Below are 22,567 nucleotides of genomic sequence, written 5' to 3' on the forward strand. Positions count from 1 at the left end.
TACTGTATATACTGTGCCCTGGGGCCGCTCTCAGGTTTCTCTCTGTTGATGGTGGATAGGCAATGTTTGTAAATTGTAGCCTATACAGTGTATAGCAAATGTCAAATCGAAGGGGAATGTCCGAGAGATAGTATGTAGATGAGGGTTGTATGATTCATTGCTTGATTGCTATCGCGAAAAAATGGTTCGCACCGACTGGGATCGGATATTATCCGTAAATGCTTCGTCTTTAACAGACGAAGAAATCGAGAATCTTTTTCCCGCGGTGGTTCGATGTGACGTGGACGAGATCGCTGACATACCCGGTTTGCGGACGCTTGTGAGACTGTCACAAGAAATATTGACCTATAAAGATAATCAAGTATGGAAATTATTTCTTATTACGTATTTACGTTAAATGATTGATAAACTAGCATCTACTATATTGTTATAAATATTATGCTTTATGTATGATGATACTTAATAGCTTAATAAGTATTGATTTTCATTCAAAAAAGCTTGCTCACAGAAATAAATTTTTCTCGTTAATATTTTGCGCATAAAATAATTCTATTAATATTAGGTTGAGGCTTTGCTTCTTGAGTGTGGCGAATTAAAAGAAATGATAGCTTCATTACATCCAGAGACTGCCAAACGAAAGATCAAAGGTACCATATTATCAACTTTGTATATATATATAGATATATATGTATATGTATTTTAAATTATTTTAAAATAAGAAATCCAAAAATTAAAAGAATTTTTATTGATGAAATAGTCATTTTTATTGATAATATATACATTTTTTATCTTCAAGTATTATTTACATGATGATTATTTTGACAGATCATGATATGGCTGCAACAAAACAAGAAAATGATAGTTTTACTAGAGTAAGTTTTTTTTTATTATTTATAGTATATCATTAAAAGTGTTCTATTTTATATATTTTGTACAATACTTTAATTTTATATATAGGATACAGATTTGAAGAGACATTCAGACGCACAAGGCAAAAGTGAAAAAGTTAAGACACTTATGGCTGAATTAGAGGTAAGTGTATATAACAAAGTGTATACAGTAATAATAATTGTTTTGTTTTTTATTTTTTATTTTTTAGAATTTGGACAAAGAGAATGAGAGTCTTAAGGAGCAACTAACAACATTGAAAGATGAGATGGAAGATGCAACAGAAAAAATGAACGAAGTGACTGAAGAACTTCGTTTAGCACAAATAAAAACAGTGGAGTATAAAGGTTTCTATATATTATATATGAATATAATATATATTTTTTATAAATGTGATTTCAATAAATGCATAAATGCCATATTACAGAAAAGATATTGAAGTTGGAGCAAGAAAATGCAGCTTTAATTATTCAAATTGAAGAATTAACAACTCAACAAGTAGATAGAGACAAATTGCTAGATGAATTTGGTATAGCTATTGATGCTAGAATATCTGAATGGAAGGTATTAAATATAAATTTAGTATGTGTGTTTTTAGAAAATGTGTATATGAATTTATATGATTTATGTTATATAAGGGTGTACTGGATGAAAAAGATATGGAGATAACACATTTGAAGGAAAGCTTATCACATTTTTTAATGCAGTCGATTACATCAGTAAAAGAAGAAAATAAAACACAGATTGTTCAGTTAAATGACGAAATAGTTCGTAGGGACGCGATTATAGCTGAATTGCAAACTAAACTTTCTGAAGCAGTCATTGAAATAAATGAGAGTGCTGCACTTATAGAAAAATTAAAAGGAGAAACATATGGGTATGTAGTCTTTTTTTATTCTATTTGTAATATGTTTTTAATTGTTTTTGAAAATTATTAATTCATTTTATAGGTCTGCAAAAAGTGATAAACGGAAAGAACAAAAAAATTTGTTGAAAAAAATACAAATTGCAAATGAAAAGATTTCTAACTTGGAAAACGCATTGTCACAAGCACAGGATGATGCCATGTCACAGAGTAGTAAAGTCAGACATTTATATTTGTATATTTAATTTATAAAAGATTACTTATAAAAAGTTATTGCCATTATTTTTTTAAGCTATAAATCTTTTGTTTAAGAGTTAATTTTCTTCTGAAAAAGTTGGAAACATGAAAAATTTTTTAATGTTTTTATAACATTTTAGTATTAAATATTTCATAATTACTTGAGAATCAAGTAATTAAAAAATAACCATATATTAATAAGTATATAATAAAAATGGCAATAATTTTATACAATACTATACATACTTATTTGTTAAATAATATGTTAAATGATAAATTTTTATTTTTTATGTAGTTATGCGAAGTATTATCTACATTAAAAAAATATGAAGATGGAAATCAGGCTTTAGCTAAGGCATTAAATGAAATTAAAGAATTAAAAATTAAAATTGATCATAAAAATGAACATATTGAAGATTTAACCAATGTTATTAATAAATTGGAGATGTTAAATTCATATCAAGAAATGGAGATCTTAACTCTTAGGTAAAATTTTCTAAAGTATTAATTTATATCCCTTACGCCTAAAGGAAATAAGTATAACACTATTTTTTCATATTATAACAGAGAAAAATTAGGGATTCCAGAAGATGAATCAATATCGATTAAAAGTGTTGTAGCGAAACGTAAAGAGGAATCAAAGAAAATGGAAGAGCTTATTCATCAAAATAAAAGCCTTATAGAGGAAAATTTAGAATTAAAGTCAGATGTAAGAATTATGAAAAAATTAATTTATAGAATTTATGTATAAAATATACATATATCTTTTCTGATTGAGATATATAATTTATGTTATATACTGTAAGAGTTCTTGTTACAAATTTTTACTTTTTGTAGATAAGAATGTTAAAATATAAATTGAGCAAGTCTGAGAAGTTAGATATTTCAAACAATTTAGGCGATTCCAGTAATCAGTTTTTACATTCGACTAAATTAGTGGAATCAGAAAATATGCAAATATCTTCCAAAATAGATATTTCTGAAGTTAATCAGAATATTCAGATACTTATAGAAGAAAATGAGGCACTTAGAACGGGCATGCATGAGATTATGGACAGTATACGCAATCAAGATGGTGAATTTTCGCTAACTTTAACGGTACTTTAGTATTGCACACATTTCCATTTCTGACACTGTATTTTCTTCTGTTTAGTTTTTTATTTTTTTTATTTAATATGAAATATAAATTTAAAAAATCTGCTAAACCTATTTAATTTTTCTATTTGGTTTGAGTAGATACAGAACATTGCTATTTTTGTATTTTTTAAATAGTGCCCTAAAGAAGAAGCTAATATGTCTGCATTTTCGGTTTAGGTAAGAGTGAAGTGGAAATACAATCCAGTACATTGGAACGATTATTAGAAGCTTTAGACGTCAGGCATTTAGCTGGTTGGTATCATCCAGCTATGCGATTGCAGGAACATCTTAATGTTGTACAGGGTAGTAATGCTGAATTAAGATCACAACTTAAAACGCTGAGGTATTTGTTATCAAAGTAGTATTATTATATTTTCTATTATAAACAATGAGATAATTGATATATTCTGTTATCTTTATTATAATTTATAAAGTGTTATCATGTGATTTACAGAAAAGAATTGCAAAGGAAGGATAATATTCTGCAAGATTTAGCAGAGAATAAAGATATAGATTTTGAAAAATTATACGAGAAACATGGCGAAGATGAAGTAATAACAATGTATCTTGCAGAAATAAAAGCTTTACAAATGGCATATAAAAATGAAGCAGAGGAATGGGAGAAGCAGAAAGATTTACTAGTTCAAGAAAATAATGAGTTGACAAATGAGATAGATGGTCTTAAAAAGCAATTAGAAATTTATAAGAAAAATTGGCAGATTATTGAAGATGGAGATGACGAAGCTCAGAAAGCCTTTGCGGCAAAAACGAGAGAATACGCGGATACTGCTAACGAAATAATAGTTATGAACAGAAAGAATGCTAGTCTTCAACAATTACTTAACAAGGAAATTAATAGATTATATGAATATCAAAAAGAAATAATTAAAAAAGAGAGTGATTTTAATAAAACGCTTACTGAGGCAAATAAATACAGTAAAACGTTGCTATCAGAAATTTCACTCCTGCAGAGTAATTTATATAATTCTGTGAGTGTAATAGTGCATAACGAATTGAAAGAAAAATATGAGGAATTGAATATACGCCATCGTGCTTTGTTAGAAAATGTTATGGTATCTAATAGTTCTAACGAAATATCGTCTTTGAAAACAGAAATAGAGGCAATAAGACAGGAAAAAAGGCAATTAATTGAGGATTCGCGGAAAACAGACTATGAGAGTGATAATAGTTTACAACAAAGATTGAAAGAGATAGAAGCCAAGGAATTAATTGAAAGGCAGCGAGCTGATCAAATGGCTAGATTACTCGAAATATCACAAACGCAATTAACAAAGTACGAAGATAATGTTAAACAACTTTCTGTTTCTAATTCTGAATTGCAAGAGAGATTGATTGAAGTACACAAAATGTTGTCTAAAAAGATAATGTTGCAAGAAACGATACAAACAGATGATAACCGTATACAGGAATTGCAAAATGAAAAGAAGCAACTTTTTATAGAGAATAAAAGTCTGAAAAAAATGCTACATATTTCTGAAGAAGAAGCTCGTTTACAATATTCGCTGAATTCGCTACAAACACTGGAATTAGATAGTCTTAGGCATCAAATATTAGATTTGCAAGCTGTGAGTGAAGATAAAGCCACTATTTCAAGACTTAATTTTGAGCTTACGAGTAAGAAGATATCAGAAATGGATCTATCTACACAGAAAACACAACTGCAGAATGAGTTATCTTGTGCACAAGAAGAGCTTAATAATTTAAAACAGAAATACGAGGAAATGCGTAGTTACGTACAAGATTGTCGAAAACAATGTGATAATCGTTGCAAGTAAAATCAGAAATTACTTTTAAATATTATTTTGTATATAAAAGAAAATATATTATGGTATTTTACATACATATTATACATGTTACAGGTATTATATAGATATTATATATTTTTTACAATGTCAATATGCAGGATCAACTTCTATAAGTATCTTAGAAAAAGTAATTACATTGGCTGCAAGGTTAAAAATAGATCGTCAAAATATTGATACAAAGCTGCAAAACGCAAAAAAATGTCATGAAGATATTAAATACGAACAACAATATCTATCTGCTCGTCTTGAGATTGTAGAACGTCTGAAAGACATGTTAGAGCAACAAATTGGTGCTGGCAGCGTCCTAAACATAATGGAGCATTATGGCGAAACTTCACAACAAACTCTAAGTGTAAGTCTAAAAGTCTTTATGAGTTAATGTAAAAAATTTAATAAAATTTATTAAAATAACATTGAGTTTATATTGCAGCAATAAATATATTCTGCATATATTTAAAATATTTTTTTTAATTTCTAGCTTTTATAATGCATTTTAATCATAATACTTAATTCTTATTACTTGATAATATAATAAATTTTAATATTTATGTTGCCTGCAGATCAAATTTTTAGGTTTTTTTTCTCTAACAAAATTTTCTATTTTGTTACTTAGGATTTTAAATACAAAAGAAGAATAACTCATTTGGAGCGTGAACTCCAAATTGCTAATAGTAAATTCAACGAATACGAGTCAGTGATAAACAGCATGGAACAGGATATGTTAAATATTCAGAGAGCTTGGTGTCCACAACAGGAACATCAAATTCGAATTACTACACAAAATTTTGAGACAAAATCTATTCAAGTAACGATGGAAACTCAAGTAGTTAGTGTTCAAACAGATCCCTACATTTGCTGCTTAAATAAAAAAGTAGAGGAAATCACTAAGGAAACTGATAAAGAAATCGATAAGGAAACCGATAAGGAAACCGTAATTTTTAAAGATATTCAGAAACCTATTAAATTAAGTGAAACTACAGAAAAGACATTCCGAGAAGTGGGAAATAATACAGAAGAAAGTGCCAGCTCGGCGATACTTAACGAGCAGCTGGATCAAGCATTGAAACTTGCATCAGAACGCTCCGCAATGCTTGTCAAGTGTGAATCACAATTAGCCGAGTATAAATCAAAAGTAGATGTTCTAAATAAAGTCATCACAGAAAAAGATTCACAGTATCAAGCAAAAGTGGATACTTTGAACAAAGTGATCGAAGAAAGAAATTTACAGTATTTAACAAAAGTTGACACTTTGAACAAAGCAATTGAGGAAAAAGATTCACATCTTGCTCAAAAGCAAAATGTACTTGACGAATTAATGACTCAATCTCGAGTTGCAAGTACTGATTGTGCTGACAAGTTAGCTTTGAAGTCGACGATAAATAGTTTACAGAAATTAATTAATCAAAAAGAAGAAACTATTTTAAGATATCAAAATTTATTAAAAGAAGACAGGGATGAGCATAGTCGGGCAGCAAGTCATTTTCAGGATGAGATTAAGAATTTGCATGATCATATATTAGCTATGCAAAGTAAAATCCGAAAAAGTAAAGATTCGGTCGTAACTATAAAAAATGTTTTTGAAAAATCGTCGACATTTGATGAAACTACAGCAAAAAGCAGTGCTGTACAAGAAGAGGAAATTGCGAGGCTGCATGAGAAAGTATCCACTTTCGAAGCAGAATTAAATATTAGCAAAGAACTGAGTGAGCGTTGGCATCGATTAGCAGAAGAAAGACTGAAACATATGGATCATATGAGAGAAAGGTTTGTTTGATAACAATGTAAAACCTTGTTGTTTTTTAAATTTAATTAAATTTAAATTGAATTCTAAGTGGTGATAAACGACTAATAAAATAATAAATTTACATGAGAGGTAGCTTTTATGATTAGCATTAAAAATAATTTATGTTTTATAGATTAGAGCAACAACATAAAAATGAATTAGAGAGCTACCGCGGTGAATTAAATAAATGGCAGTCCGAGGCTGATGTACTTAGACAACAATTATCTGAAAATCGCATGTTACTCACAAAAGGAAATATCTCCTTGATGAAAGAGTTACAAAACAAAGATGACAAAATACACGAGTTAACTCTTGCTTGTCAGCAGTTACAAGTACGTAAATTTATTAACTATATATTTTGTTAATTTATTGGAATTATATTTCAATTTATTAAACTTATTTAATAGATTTATCTATTGCGTTATTCAATCTATTTATTTATTGCGTAGAATGAAGTTGAATTAATAGAATCTGCAAATCGATCTTATCAAGTAATGGTTCATGCTCGCAGCGACATGAAGATACACGAATCCACGCACAATAGTCAGCGCGATCAAATACAACAACAAAATCAAATGGACGTTTTACGTCGACAGCTTCAATCTTTAATGGAAAAAGAGAAAATGTATAAGAACGAAATAGCTGATTTGAAACAGCAACTTAGTCGCAGGTAAATCTATGTACCAATTTTTAAACACATTTTTATTTACTTTTTCCATATAATTTTTATATGTTAAGAATATTTTATAATTATTTTAGATATATGGCAATAAAAGCTCAGGAGAAGAAGACATCTCAACGTGAAATGCAGCTTGACCGTAAAGTAACAACTTTAGAAGAAGAGTTGCATAAAACAAAAACTCAATTAGATCGTGAATATTTGGCACAAGAAGCTAAAAGGGCTAAGGTATATGATTAAATATTGCTATTTTATGTTATAAGTACTTAATACATTTCCCTTTTAGACCGCAGAAGAACTTTCATTGTGGGAGAAACAGAAAAAATGGCAGCAAACGGCAGAAAAATTAAAGGAAAAGCTTAAAGAGAAGACCGATGAATATGAAAAATTGCTTGCAAATTATGAAAAGCTGCGGTCTGTTGTTTCGTGTATGGAACGAGAAAAATGGCATTTGAGAAGTAAGCTCAAACTTGAAAGCGATAATGTATCTGGTACATCATCAGGAAGACCCATTTCAAATATTCAGCATAACACAGTGGAAGAACAACTGGAGAAAGAATGTCGAATATTGAGAGAACGTGTTAAGGAATTAACTGATCGCTTAGAAAAAGAAAGCAATGAACATTTGATGTTAGAAATAGCGGAATTAAAACGGCATAATACAGCTTTGGAGGCAGTTTCTCAGGTTAGCATATTGTTATGCTTTATTTTTACTGTGTGAATACATGATTTTCATCATGTTTTATTCGATACTATCTTATAGGGTAATACAAATGTAATTAGTCAGCTTGAGAAGTTAGAAATGACTAAAGATGTTCTTGAAAAAATGAATCTTAAGTTAGAAAGTGAAAATTTTGAATTACGACTTGAATTAGAAAGAGCGAATTCGGATACTCCGGGATTGCGAGAAAAAGTCGAACATTTGGAAAAGTATGTTCATATTGTATATTTTTATATGCTGCGAAAATAGATAGAGATAAACAATTAATATTATTGTATTATTATTATTATTACAGATATATCCAATTGTTAAAAGCAGAAAAATCTTCTGATTCCACTCCTAGATCATCAGAAAAAGAACTGCCAGAATCAAATAATAAAAAATCTACCTTTGAAATGGAAAAAACAATATTCACATTGAAGCGAATTATCGAGAAACTTCAGGCAGAAAATAAAAGATTGAAATTTAATTCCAAGAAAACTCATCTTCTAGTTAATAAAGTAAATTGTACAATCCCTTCTTTGATATTATGTATTATCTTTCTTTTTTGTATATTATTATATATGTTATTAAATATAGGGAAAAACAAATATTATTGAAGGAGATACTTTATTCCAAAGACAATATGAAGAATCTCAGAAACGTGTGATAAGTTTGGAGGCAGATTTACGATTAGCTGAACAAAGAGTAATTATGTTAGAAAAAGCTCACAAGGAAGATGACAATGGAGATTTCCGAATCTTAAAGCAACAGTTGATTCACAAATCTGAGCTTTTAAATAAAGTGAAACAATTATTGACAAGGGCTGCTATAAATGAGAAGACTCTGCGGCAGCGTGTAAGAATTTAAATAGTTATTTCATTATTTGAAAGATAAATTCAGAAAATTATTCACATTTTAATCTTGTTATTGTTATACTTTTGTTAGGTGCAACAACTAGAGTCAAAGCAAACCCTATCAGTAATACCAGAATGTTATGTGACTCCACCTACACCGCAATAATGAATATTTTGGAAATAAGCTTTTTTAAATAAGCTGGATTTGCAATGAAAAAAAAAAAACACTTTTATTTTGAGGTATAAGTACATATATTTTTATTTATATTCTTTCAATTAAACATGTTTGTGAAGTCTTCATTTTCATATAATTATGTTTTTTTTATAATTAATAATTTTACAATAATTTCATGTCACACGATAATTACATAAATACGATAATTACATAAATTTTTGTACGTGCAGGTGCACGATGTTCATCACAAATATTGATACAATACGGTGTTCAAGAAATACTATTATCTTTTTTATTTATTCTCTTGAAATAATCAATAATAAAATTTTTTTATCAATATCCTTACTTATTCCATACTTCTTATATGTATAACAAAAAGTGAATTATTATAAAATTGTTACTATTAAATGTAAAATGTACTATTAAATTCAGTTTTGTTGACTACAAAACGATTGAATGACTAGATTGATTTTTTATATATATTTTTCGTTTTTACCTTCAGTCTGTTACTTTATGCTATTGTCTCATAAATATAATTAAAAATATAAATAATTTAGACACTCTTAGAATATTTAATATAAGTGATGAAGTAACGTATAAAATTTTAAATTCTCTGTCGAACAAATATAAAATGGATTAGTGTAATTAATTTACTTCGATTATTTCTATATATAACCATATTAAAAAATATGTATATCAAAATCTTTGATGTATTACTAATAACTTAAATAGCGCGATATAAATAAAATATTGAAGATATATGTATATAAACAAATTAGTATAAAATTATTCATTACTTTTATCTAGTCTAACGTATATGCTAAAATATTTGAATGTTATTTCAATTTTAAATGACTACTGCATGAAATAAACGCTACATTGGTAAGCTACAGCGTCAAGATTTCGAGAATCGAAGTTTCTTCAGATTTCGTCATCAGTTGTGAAACGTGTCGTCGCGGTGATCGCAAAATTGCACTTCGATCGCTCTATGATTTCTATTTGATTGTTGTCGCTGTAAGTACATGCGAAAAGTTATAGTAAATGTTTTCTACAGAACGTCGAATGATGTCATTACATGTTGATTATCACGTCATTATTACTGTGATTTCGGTATGTACCAGTGATCTACTTCTGTGCGTACGAAGATCAACGGAAGTTCTCTCTTCAAGTTCTCGCTTTACTTTCTCAATAAAACCTGAAATATCGCCAGGTATATATGTGTCTTTATTTTTTATATAATTAATTACACCAATTGCTCTTTTTTGCGATAATCTCGACCATTTCTGATTTACTGAAAAATATCTCGAACTTTTTTACATTTAATCATAATGAATCGAAGCGGAATTCAGTCATTTTTTTAATGAATATGATTTGTTTGTTCATACATTTCATTGTATGCATACGCACGTATATGTGTATAATTAAAAAATCCTAATTTATCCCGCGAAACAATAAATATTTAGGATCCGATTGCACCAATGTTATTTTGACTTTAAACGAGACTTGAAACTCACTTTCTCTCTTCAAAGCCGAAAGAGAGGGAGAGATAGAGAGAGTTTTAAGTCTCGCTAAGGGGATCCTAAAGCCGTCTATATTACCGACTAAATCTTAATTTTTGTATAACAAATACTTTTTTTCTCTTTCACAGATTCGAAAATCCTTTTCTAGGATTGAAGTATACACATTAATACGTGTTTGTAAAGTGGAGTTTATGCCGAGGACGATAAAAAGTTTTTTTAAGATTTCAATTTCGAAATTTTTTATCGTTTTCGGCATAAATTCCACCTCACAAACATGTATTAATGTGTATACTTTAATCCTGGAAAAGGATTTTTGAATTTGTGAAAGAGGAAGAAAGTATTTATTATACAAAAATTACGATTTAGTTAGTAATATAGACGGTTTTAGGATCCCCTTAAAATCAAAGTAAAGCAGCATTTATGCTGATACCATAACCGTGTGCCGTAAGAAATTCCCAGTAAGCAAGAAACAATTTGAAACGTTTCAACAAAGTTGCTACAACATCGCTGAAATGTTCCAAAATGTTTTTTGCTTACTGGGTTGGCTAATCACAATTGAAAAATAATCGACTATGATTGATTAATTTCACACAGCTTACGGCTTGCGACCCTATTGTAGAAGAACAGGTTTTAAAGCCCATGGCACATACAAAAACGTAAGGCCGTAAGACGTAAGCAGTAAGGAAATCGTAACATTGGATTCGCTACTGGCCTTACGGTCTCTATCGTCACCAATTCGCTTACTGCCATGGGCTTAATACCGGGCTTAAATACTACCATCCGTTTGCAGTCTCGAATATTTCGATACTTCGATAATCGAATGTCGCTTCCTTTTCGATTGATTTCAAATTGTGGTTCGCATCGTTCGCGGTAAGTCGCGCTATTTGCGCTTCGCGAGAAACATAACGCAAAGGTGGCGGAGTTGTGTTCAAATCATCCTGCATGAGTCTGTATTTACCGCGATCGTTACCCAAAAGAGAACCGTTTCCGTCTAACACACATTTTACAATAAGCCATTAATCATAAATCAGAAGTTAGAAGCTGAAAATTGACCAATCACAGTCATCAATTTCCAGCTTCTAACTTCTGATTTATGACTAATGGCTTATTGTAGAATGGCCATAAAAGAAATCTCGCGCGCGAAGAGTTATCACAAGTGTTAAGGGACCATTGACAAGATAGCAGACAAATTGAATATTTTTGATTTATTTATGTCTATATAATTTGGGAATCATTTGGGGAAATTTGGGAAAAGCATTTAAACATTTGGAAAATAGTATTTTTCTTGTAATTTTTAACAAATTTTATCATGCGTCAAATTAGTAGACAGCGATTTTATTTAATGTGATTTTAATGATTTTAGGTTTACTATATTCTCATTGTACTACACCTACTACATCCATACTACACCCGGACTTTGTTCGTTTTCGTAATGTATAAATCTATTGAATTACCAAATAGTGACTTTTCCTAAATGAAAATAATAATGAAGACGTCTTCCTCAAATAATTTCTAATCGATTCCATTCATAAAACACATTAAATAGGGGGTATTACTGCCTGTGTAGTAATTACTACTGGTGGATCAAATGTATTACACCGCTGAGGTTATTACTAGAGTTATTATTGCTTGTGTAATAATTACGACCATCAGATTACACAGTGGTTATTACACACCTCTGGTTATCCTTGTAGTTATTACTACCATATAGAAACTACTGCCAGTGGATTACAAGATAAATGCTATATATACCTGTGGATATCATTGAATGTATTGCAACCCATGTAATAATTACTGTCGGTGTAGTGGAGCACGGGATAGTTTATATATTACTCATCTATTATTTATAATAGATGAGTTTTATATTATAAAAACACGCGGATTATAATTGATTGTTTTATTACGATAAATAATTCTATTATGCAGGATATGTGTGTGTGTGCTAGTACATGTAAAATGTGCAGTGCAAACATCTTTAGATATATTACAAATTGTAATTACTTAAATTTATTAAGAAAACATTTTTCTCGAAACTTTTTAATATTATTCAAAGAATATTGAAATTTAATTTTAATGGAAATATATAAATTGAAATAGTGCTGAGCGCTAATTAAGATACATCCTGTATGTCTTACAATATTTAAAATTCGCAGTATTTAAAAAAATGCAGATTATTTTATTTGTCGTTTGTATATATTTTTATTTCAATCAGTTTCTGTAGAGTTTAAGAGAAGTATAATGCATCAAATGCGGTTATTTTGAACTTGCAAAAATTCATATTTAAATACTACTGGCAGTAATATTTAGGCAGTAATACATTTCAGCAATAGTGCGAAAAAAATCACACACACCAGTAATATTTCTGTGTAGTTGTCAATAATATGTCTGTGTGATTTCCAGTAATATTTCCAGCAGTTCCCTGTAATATTTCTATGTAGTAGTCAGTAGTACCTCGGCAGTCGGTCTTTTTCGTAAGGGCTAACTTGACGCATGATAAAATTTGTTAATTACAAGAAAAATACTATTTCCCAAATATTTAAATGCTTTTCCCAAATTTCCCCAAACGATTCCCAAATTATATAGATATAAATAAATCAGAAATATTCAATTTGTCTGCTATCTTGTCAATGGTTATTAAGGGGCTGGTTCGACGGCCGAACTTGATCGAGGTCGACAGTATAAACTTTTTTAAATTCCAAGTTTGATAATAGTGACATCTTTCATTCATTTCTTATACTTATATATCATTGTGTTTCGCTCAAACGCATTCATCTGTCCTTATCTAACATTTTGCAACGCCATCTCTTAGAAGATCGAACACCTACTACTAGACACAATTATTGTTTTGTTTATCATTTCGAGTCTTCGCTCAGCGTTCGTATACACGTCATTTGCAGATCGATATAAATCTTTCTTTTGAAGCTTTGAATCTTAGTTTCATAAACTCAGTATTGTTTGTACACGTAATGCTCTGAGTGCTGCACTATCGTTTGGTCCATACGAGCTATAAAACTTTTGTATTAAGGAAACATTTACGTCAGGTGACGGTTCTACGAGTTGAAAAAATGTAAGTTTTTAACTTTTTTCCCGATTTTAGTATAAAGTCTATTGCACTCTCAAATTTTGCGTCTACTTTAATTCTATAAAAGGATTTTTGATTTCGTTCAGTAAATTCGGAGATTTATATCGATTTGCAAAATCCCGATAATTCGGCCATTCCAGCATCCCCTTAAACTGTCGAATGTTCGTCGAAACGGATTAAACGTTACCGCACGATTGCTCTGCTGTTGCCTCGATTTTGACTTCGACGATTCGCTTCTACAATACTCTGCACACCTAGAATAGATCGAGATTCTCGTATACTTCATGCTGTTTGTTCGCCGAAATAATGCAACGAAAGCGTAATCATACATGATTGTTATCATTCAGGTATGCTATTCTATAAATTGATTATAAAATGATATTTCTTGCGTCTTGTTATATAGTTGTATCAAAGATAATGTTCTCGAATCGCAGTTACATAAAAAGAATTTTCAGTTAGATTCAAAGCCCGCTGTGCAAAAAGTAAATCTACGTTTTTACAAATACAAATTTAAATCATAATTCTTTATAATATGACATCTATGATATCAATTCGTACATAATTTTTCTTACTTATTTTTTTTATATTTCTGTCAAGTTCGTCAATTAATAGTGAAATTATCTCACGATAATTTTAATATAATTTACATTAAATTATGCCAAGCATAACAGTTCTCCAAATATCCGAAGGACGTCCCGGATATGTATTACAGAATTATTTGAAATGAATTCCAATCAGAATCTATTCCACATAATTCCATAATACGTGCTCTGAGGGCTTACATCCCAAAGACATTCTCAGACCATCTTAGAGAACTATACTGGGTGAGATTTAACTAATTGTAAATCTGAACCGGGGTAAACATATACTATTTCAACATTATCGACGATCGCTACACCTATAAATTTTCTAATTATCATTGATGGTTTCATCATTTAATTTTCTGCACAATTTTCCAAGTAATTGCCAATTTTTTAAATAGGAATATATTTTTGAAATAGTAGATCATGTGCGATGTTTTTTACTTATGTTAACTTAAAACCTGACGTTTGGAACAAAATATATTTATATCTAATATAAATATCATCTTTATTTAACATCCGGATTGTATTGAACGCACATTATTTGGCAAAATACATGCTGGATTTCATTAAATATAATACATGCAATGTGTTATATTTCTTTAATTCAAACAATTTCATTGCACAGCAGCTGTTAATGTGCACTAATCCAATTGAGATTTATAAATATATATATTAACAAAAATATATCTCGCTTATAGAGCTCAATATATCAATGTTTAGATTTTTAAATTAACTTATATTTCTAAATAATAGCAATAAAATATGAAAGACTATTGTGTATTACGATAACATAATTTTGCAAATCGAAACTTTATAAGAAATGTTTCGAGTAAATGCTTTTATTGTAAATAATCATTCAATTTACTTTATAATACTAACGATGTAACAATTGTTTAAAAAAGAGAAAAACAGATATGTTACAATAGTAAAAGATTTATAAAATTGAAAGCTTAAAACTTTAACAGTACTCAATATAAATATTTCATGATTAATGGATTAAATTAGCTAATGGATTAAAATTTAAGCTAATTGATATATTTATAGAGAAATATCGATTTTCCATTTATCATTGCCAATTTTAGTAGTTTGCAATGTTGAAAAATCTAGTTTTAAAAATATTTTGTTATTTTAAAATCATTAATATTTTCATACTTTTGAATTATATTCGATCACATATAATAGCGTGCCTACACAACTTTTGTGATGAAGATTGTAAATCTGCACACGTATTATCGATTATGATAAATTCTAGCGTATGCTAAAAATAATATAAGTTCAAAATAATTTACGCCAAAATTCGCATTCCTATACAATTTGTGCGGCTTAATATTACAACGTGAAGATAAAAATAGAGGAGAAAGCCGAAGAGTTCCTATCGAGAGAGTTCGAGGATTAATAATCATTCTCTGCTACTTGAAGAAAAGGACGAATGGAGAATTCGTCCTCGCAATCTGGAATGAGCTTTCCCTTGTACTTCACGCAGAAGTCCGCGCACTTCTGTCCCATGAAATACACGCCGAACATCTTTCTGCATTGCGCGCAGTTTCGTATGCAAACACCTGTACAAAGCCAGTTTGTACAGACTAAAGTGATATATATGATATTTCAGCAACGATTTTTATATGGTGACGTAATCGTAACATTTACTTACCAATATTTCGTTCAGCATCAGTAGACACCGTAAAGCAGAGAATGGCGAAAACCATGATAAGCAGTATCATGATTCGGTTTGATAAGCTTGGCATGACTGAAATAAATGTAAGCGTTATCTCTTTAACTGCGAAAGGATTAACAATTGAACATTGAATATACATTCAGCTGCAATTATTAATATATTGGCAATAAAAGCGAGTAAAATCAGTGAATAATCGATTAAAGCTTCTGACATAGAGTTGATCTATGACATTATTGTTTTGTGCCGATTAATATGGAAATAGTAAATCTAATCTGCATGATATATTTCAATTATTGTTAATATTAAAAATCTTTTTAATATTAGTAATATGACATGTCTCACAGCTAAAGAGATAAGCTTCCAAGATTTATTTGATTTAGATGAACAAATTTTTACATCCTAGGAATATCGTTCTATTTTAAATTTTCATTAGATTATGTAAAATCGTTGCTTATATGAATATGAAAACTTATGCAGATATGAAAATATGTCAGTATTACATAGAGTCAATTAATAGAAGAGAAAGTAACAATCTGAATATAAGTGATGTCTTACAACATTTATACGATGGAATATTAAAATTATGTTATGAATAAGACAGCTCTATTTAAGCTGTCTTATATCAGCTAAATATTAATAATCTATTATCTAAATTATCAAAGGATCTTTAATTAATGATTTAGGCCATGCATTACGCTGTGGATTGCGTGTATAATGTTTGCTGTTTCCAGGAGATATGATAAAATAAATATATGTTAAATGCTAACATATTACTTTCTCTTTCTCTCTTTCTTACTAACATTCGACATATTTATCTCTTCTTCTTTGCCTCATAGGGAACAATAAAGTATCTATCTTCATTCTTTTTGGAATGTCGTAATTTAATTAAAGCTTGTAAAGATCAAAGAAAAAATAATTCATCGATCGAGGGACGAAACTTCGGCAAAAGGCGGAAGGACGAGGGTAGAAGTTGGAGAGTTTTCTATCCGTTACTGCCCATTTGCATTTACTTTACTAGGAAAAATATTTCGAAGATACGAAAGTACACAAAGATACGAAAAACATTTTCTTCATCATTCATCCCAGTGAGAAATGACAATGGAATCGACATCGAATCGACGTCGAAATCGTCAAATTGACGTCGATTCGATATCGATTCCATTGTCATTTCTCACTGGGATACGCCGTTTTGCATTTCCAGTTTGCAATTAGTGTTCGCTTGGAAGGAAGGACAGAGAAGGAGATGACCGTAGTCAAACTCGATAAACTTTCAGGGATAACTCGGATGTTAATAATCTCTCTCTCGTTCTTTTTTTTTCTTAATTTAAAAGAATAAAAAATCCATTAAGCACACGTGTTTACATATTATACACGATGCGCGATATGTTTTACTAGAGACCGTGAGGCTCTCGTGAGGCCACGTGTCGGCATGCGAAAATCCTGATGCGACGTTGATCAGGTATTATGGCGCAATTATTCCTTTAATCACACGAAAACAATGTGCAGACGTGCTGTCTGCTGCGATACGTCGTCGTGACGCCACTGAAGGTTCCTCACCAGCTTTTTCTTCATGCCTCGTGCCTCGAGAGAGCAGCGCGTCGTTACTACTTTTTAATATATACGGTCATTTATAACCGGAATCTCTTCATCGCGCTTCCGCGTTTGCCTTAACAGCCACATTGTGAACGCATAAACATAATAAATATGGATGGAAGGTATCTTGGCTTTCCGCGATGTCGTCAGCCTCCCTCTCTTTTGATCTCTCTTTCTCTCTCTCTCTCTTTCCCCCTCTTTCTTACCAGGAAGCACTTGAGGATTCAAGACCAAGGATCGCGTGAATAGCGTTTGATATCGACATTAACGTACACGAACAATAATATGACTGATTAGAGCAACCAATCGACCGACGACGCGATGGATCTCTTTAGCATGTGAAAAATGAATTGATAGATTTTGGCAAAAAGCGTTTTCTTATCACCCGTGCGAAAAAGAAGAGATAAATTTTTAAAAATAAAGGAATATGATTTTCAAATCTTTACCTGATCGATACGGCAGCTTGAGAAGGTGAAGCTGTTGGAATTGTTGCGGATATATAAAACCAACGAATGACGCTGAACGGTCTTCGCCGGTCTTATATATATCCGCAAACGCCGGATTCAACCCTCGCGCTAGGTAAACCCCCGCTGCTTATCTTCCTTTAATTTGATCACTTTAATTTCCTGCACTCAACTGTAATATCTTATGCGTTTCTATGGAAGAAACACGCGTTTATGCGTGTTTCTATGTTACTATTAGCTTTTGCATTTAAAAATACTGTTAAATGTGATATATTTTGTGCTTCTTTACCTATACATTTTTATCTGTAATTCATATAATCCACTATGATTCTAATATAAAATTTTGTGACATATGCTATAGAATGTCTTTAGAGGATATTGTACACGGAGAGAATTTTCTTTTAAAATTTACCCTGAAAATATGGTAGTTGTGGTACAATACAATATTTTAAAGATTTTTACCCTGCACTTCAGTAAAATTAATCAAACTTATTTTATATTTTATTGTAGTTTTATTAATGAATGAGAGAGATTTACATTAAAATTCTTCGAAGTACAATGTTGTCCCACGACTATCATATTTTCAAAGTAAACTCTAAGAAAAAATTCTCTCCGTGTATGTATTATAAACTAATTTTCTTATTTTTTTTATCTTTTTAAATTATTTTTTACATTAATTTTTTTTAATGTTGCTTTATTTCAATAAATACTATATATTTTTACATTTTTTTAGGTATACTTATAATATTATTATATTTTTATATTATTATGTTACTTATTTTTAATTTATTTAAATTAATTAAAACACAAATTGAAAGCATTATTATAGAATGTATTACTTATTTTTCATCTCTAATAATTTCTTTAATAATAATACATTACAATAATATGTAATATTATAACAGTAAAATAGTTATGTAACAATTAATTTAATTATAATAACACCATTATAATTAATTGCTTATTCTATTTAACGAAAAACATGTAATAACAAGAATATAACATGATTTAATGTAATTTATATACAGCCTTGGCAAAAAATATTAGGTATCTTGTTAATTATTATTTAAAGTTTTAGCTTAAAACTTGATGTCTTAAGCTTCTTCTTTTGAATCTTCTGTTTCTTGTTCATTGTCTTTGTTTCTTTTACGAGGCGATTCGTATTTCAAACTCCAAAAGTTATTATATTTGATCGGTATTGCTTCACCTTTTTCAATCATTTTGTTGAGATTTTCATCTAATCTAGAGAAACGATCCTTCTTGTCTAAAATTCTCGACAACGTTTTATGAATATCTTTTCTGTTTCTCGATTCCTCTCTTTGTCTGTCTTCTTCGGCTGTCGAGTTGTCTTGCAATTGATGTATAACATCCTTTGTAAAGTAACGAGATAAGAATTCTTTTTCCGTGTCAACTGTACCAGATGATTCTTTATCGTTGTCTTTTTCGAAAATATTCTTAAAGAAATCTTTGTCGTTGTAAGGATCAGGATTTTCATCAATTTCTTCGCTCTGTTTCTCTTCTTTCTTAACATAAGAGTCAGTGTTTTCTTCTCTACTGTTTGCTTCATCTGTATCGTCGGAAGCAATTCTGTGATTATCATGATGATCTTCGTTCTTTACGAAATAATTTTGCGATTGTTCTTTTGGATCCGTGGCATACGTCTTAATCTCTTCAAATTCCTCAGTACGATCAGAATTTCCCTTATGTTCTTCTGGATCCATAGAATATGTTTCGATTTCTTTAGAGTTCTTGGTACGATCGAGATTTTCCTTATAATTATATTCTGATTCTTTATCACTGTCCTTTCCGAAAATATGCTTAAAAAAATCTTTATCATCATAAGGATAATAATCCTTATTGATTATCTCACTTTCTTTTGCTGTTTTTTTCTCGTGAGAATCAGTTTCCTCTTTTGTCTTGTCTCTATCGTTAAAAATGTCATCATGGAAATCTTCGTTCTTCGTGAAATAATTATGCGATTGTTCTTTTGGATCCGTCTCGACTTCTTCGGACGTCTCGGTGCGATCAGGATTTTCTTTATGATCGTATTTCTTGCTGAAAATAGCTCGTACGCTTTCCAATATAGGATCATTTTTAAAGAACTCGTCCCAATTGATTGGTTTTTTATATTCATCAAAGTCAACGAAATCCGAATTTTCATTTTCCTCTTCTGCGGAACGGTGAATGTCATCGGTAACTTCCTCGGTATCATTGTGTAACTTGGTGTCTTCGACATCGTAATTGTCAACGCATTTGGCAGAATCTTTACTTTCTGTGCAACTTGGACGTGAGTTATTTGCGTTTAATGAGGTTTCCGGCCCGTCACTTTCAGTCTGTACTACTTTAATCTTAGCACTTGGGGATTTTGAAGAGAAATCATCAGTGTCGTAGAGCTGTTTAGGAATATAATCGTAATCGCTATCATCATATTCTTTATATCTCGCTGGAGTTGTGCTCTGATTGTTTTTATCTAAACTCTTCTCCTGTTGATCGGAATAATCTGGTACTTCCACATAGGGTATATTTGAAGGATCATAATTCAAAATCGTGTCAGTCGAATTTTCTGTGCGTTCCACTTGATCCTTTTCTTGCAAGGGTTTCTCGACAGCATTCTCGGTTGGCAAGAATGACGATGTAGTGAAACTCTCTTCAGAAGAATATGACGGACCTGGTTCGGAGATGATTTCCTGCGATGAATTACGCCTTTCATTGGTGTATTCTGTCGAATTATCTAAAGACGAATAATCAACACTTTTAACTTTATCGGAGAATTTATTCAAATCGTCCACTTCAGAAGCGCTGGTTACAAGTGATGATAAAATCGGATTATTATTTAATTTTGCTAGGTCCACAACTGGAATCTTGTTAGGTTGCCATTGGATTTTATTTGCAACGTTCCAAAAGCCCGATATATAAGGATCAGAATCGGATATTTCTGGCAATTTTATATCCGTGATATTGAGTGGTGTTTTTTCGTTCGTCACTTGCGCCTGCCTATCTTCTTTGTAATTGACCGTTTCTTCTTGGATGCATGGAGTTGAAGCCGCGTTACTTTCCGGAATACTCGCATTTCGTTTAGAACGAGTCTTTTTGTTTTTGATCGATTGAGTTGCGTTGATTATATCCCAGATGCGTTTATAAAAATCACGTTCCGGTTTAATATTGGGACTCATTACTTGTGACTTATCTTTCTGTGATTGCGAAGCAGCAACTCCGTCTTTATCAGTGCATGTTGAATTATTTTCTAAAGAATTGTAACCACTGATAATATCGGTATGAGGACGGGTACCGTTAATATATTCCCAAATACGTTTGTAAAATACAGTACTTGGTATCGCTACATCATTCGCTGTTTTAAGATCAGTTGTATTTTTATTTCGTAGCGGTTTTTTCGTTGGAAGAGTTCTTTTTTGTTGTTTTTGATGATTGGGATTTGAATAACGAGATTTTTTATTTGAAACGATAGTTTTTTCCCGTCGAACATCCTGCGAATTATTCCCCAATTTGTAAGACGAACGTTTTGAACGTTTGTTACCAATTATTTTCTGAATACTTTTTGCTGCTTTTAACATTTGCGCACTATTTTGTCGTTTCTGTCGAATGGTTTCGACAACTGTTGTAATCTTGATGATTTCCATATCAGGATCAGATAAATCTACATTTTTATTTTGATTATTCATGAGATGGAATGTCGGTGACATAATTTGTTTATTTAATTTTTCTTGCTGCTGAAGTAATTTCTGAGGCATTTTTAAGCGTTCAGTGTATTTTTTCCACCCAACAAAATACGGATATATCCACCAAGGTTTGCTCGATTTCTTTTTTGAACTGGTTGCTGTATTTTTTCTCATGGATTTTAATTTACGATTGAATTTGTCGATATATACATGCTGTAATGTAGGCTTAATCTCAGATGCAGCTTGCGTAGATTTCACTATGGTGTCCTGAAAATAATCAATTAACAGTCAATTACTATAAATAAACATTATAACATTACATTGAATTGCTAATCAAACGTTATACTTAAAATAATATAATTTTAATAATGTTATAAAAAGCATCATAATAATATAATTATTTTATATACAATAATCGTATTATTGTACAAAATAATAAGCAAAAGTATCATATATCGTTATCAAAAATACATTTAGGCAAACATTTAATAGAAATGTGTACTTACATTTATATTTTGTGAAAACGGTGAGGAATAAATGATTATATTATGGTTCCATGTCTTTAACATTAAATGTGCCCGTGCATTATGTACTACCGTGTAAATTGTGCCATTATACATATTTTACAGGTTATAATGAAACTAATTTCAACAGATCGTTAAATGTGCAATACTTTTGTTATGAGCTTCTCTACCAACTCACATATAATTTCTGCTCAGCAGATTAAAAGTAATATACAAATAAATAAAGGCTTATTAAATGACATTCTTATTAAATTGACTTTATTTGTAATTATATACAAAAAGTACAATATAAATGGTAACT

The 22,567-nt window shown here is 30.4% G+C and overlaps 3 protein-coding genes and 1 pseudogene across 4 annotated transcripts in view; 1 reads left to right on the forward strand and 3 right to left on the reverse strand.

Moving 5' to 3' along the window:
* Nucleotides 1-100: 100 nt before the first annotated feature.
* Nucleotides 101-9,151, forward strand: Cep290 (Centrosomal protein 290kDa). Its single transcript, XM_018450031.1, has 23 exons — nucleotides 101-361; nucleotides 563-647; nucleotides 826-872; nucleotides 958-1,032; nucleotides 1,100-1,235; nucleotides 1,316-1,452; nucleotides 1,527-1,765; nucleotides 1,839-1,971; nucleotides 2,286-2,476; nucleotides 2,558-2,699; nucleotides 2,828-3,065; nucleotides 3,305-3,470; nucleotides 3,582-4,919; nucleotides 5,008-5,305; nucleotides 5,567-6,717; nucleotides 6,870-7,068; nucleotides 7,186-7,406; nucleotides 7,496-7,643; nucleotides 7,702-8,100; nucleotides 8,179-8,345; nucleotides 8,432-8,636; nucleotides 8,716-8,973; nucleotides 9,064-9,151. Exons 1-23 carry the CDS (start codon nucleotides 182-184, stop codon nucleotides 9,136-9,138), a joined length of 6,228 nt encoding a protein of 2,075 aa, XP_018305533.1. The 5' UTR covers nucleotides 101-181; the 3' UTR covers nucleotides 9,139-9,151.
* Nucleotides 9,152-10,081: 930 nt separating this feature from the next.
* On the reverse strand, nucleotides 10,082-14,076 carry LOC108723942 (uncharacterized; annotated as a pseudogene).
* A 1,649-nt stretch (nucleotides 14,077-15,725) lies between these two features.
* On the reverse strand, nucleotides 15,726-18,092 carry Eh (Eclosion hormone). 2 transcript variants are annotated; one of them, XM_018450029.1, is made up of 3 exons: nucleotides 18,048-18,092; nucleotides 15,985-16,080; nucleotides 15,726-15,892 (listed from the first exon to the last, which is right to left on the reverse strand). In XM_018450029.1, exons 2-3 carry the CDS (start codon nucleotides 16,076-16,078, stop codon nucleotides 15,726-15,728), a joined length of 261 nt encoding a protein of 86 aa, XP_018305531.1. In that variant the 5' UTR covers nucleotides 16,079-16,080; nucleotides 18,048-18,092. The 2 variants fall into 2 exon arrangements, with proteins under 2 accessions (XP_018305531.1, XP_018305532.1); XM_018450030.1 differs by lacking the exon at nucleotides 18,048-18,092 and adding an exon at nucleotides 17,566-17,629.
* Nucleotides 18,093-19,159: 1,067 nt separating this feature from the next.
* Nucleotides 19,160-22,567, reverse strand: part of cysu (peroxidase homolog) — a 30,662-nt gene continuing 27,254 nt past the window's right edge. The window contains exon 17 of the mRNA XM_018450028.1: nucleotides 19,160-22,009. Coding sequence (XP_018305530.1) covers nucleotides 19,160-22,009 — 2,850 coding nt within the window. The remainder of the gene's footprint in view (nucleotides 22,010-22,567) is intronic.

This window comes from Mycetomoellerius zeteki, unplaced genomic scaffold (genome assembly GCF_001594055.1).
Source record: "Mycetomoellerius zeteki isolate Tzet28-1 unplaced genomic scaffold, Tzet1.0 scaffold254, whole genome shotgun sequence".
Classification (NCBI taxonomy): domain Eukaryota; kingdom Metazoa; phylum Arthropoda; class Insecta; order Hymenoptera; family Formicidae; genus Mycetomoellerius; species Mycetomoellerius zeteki.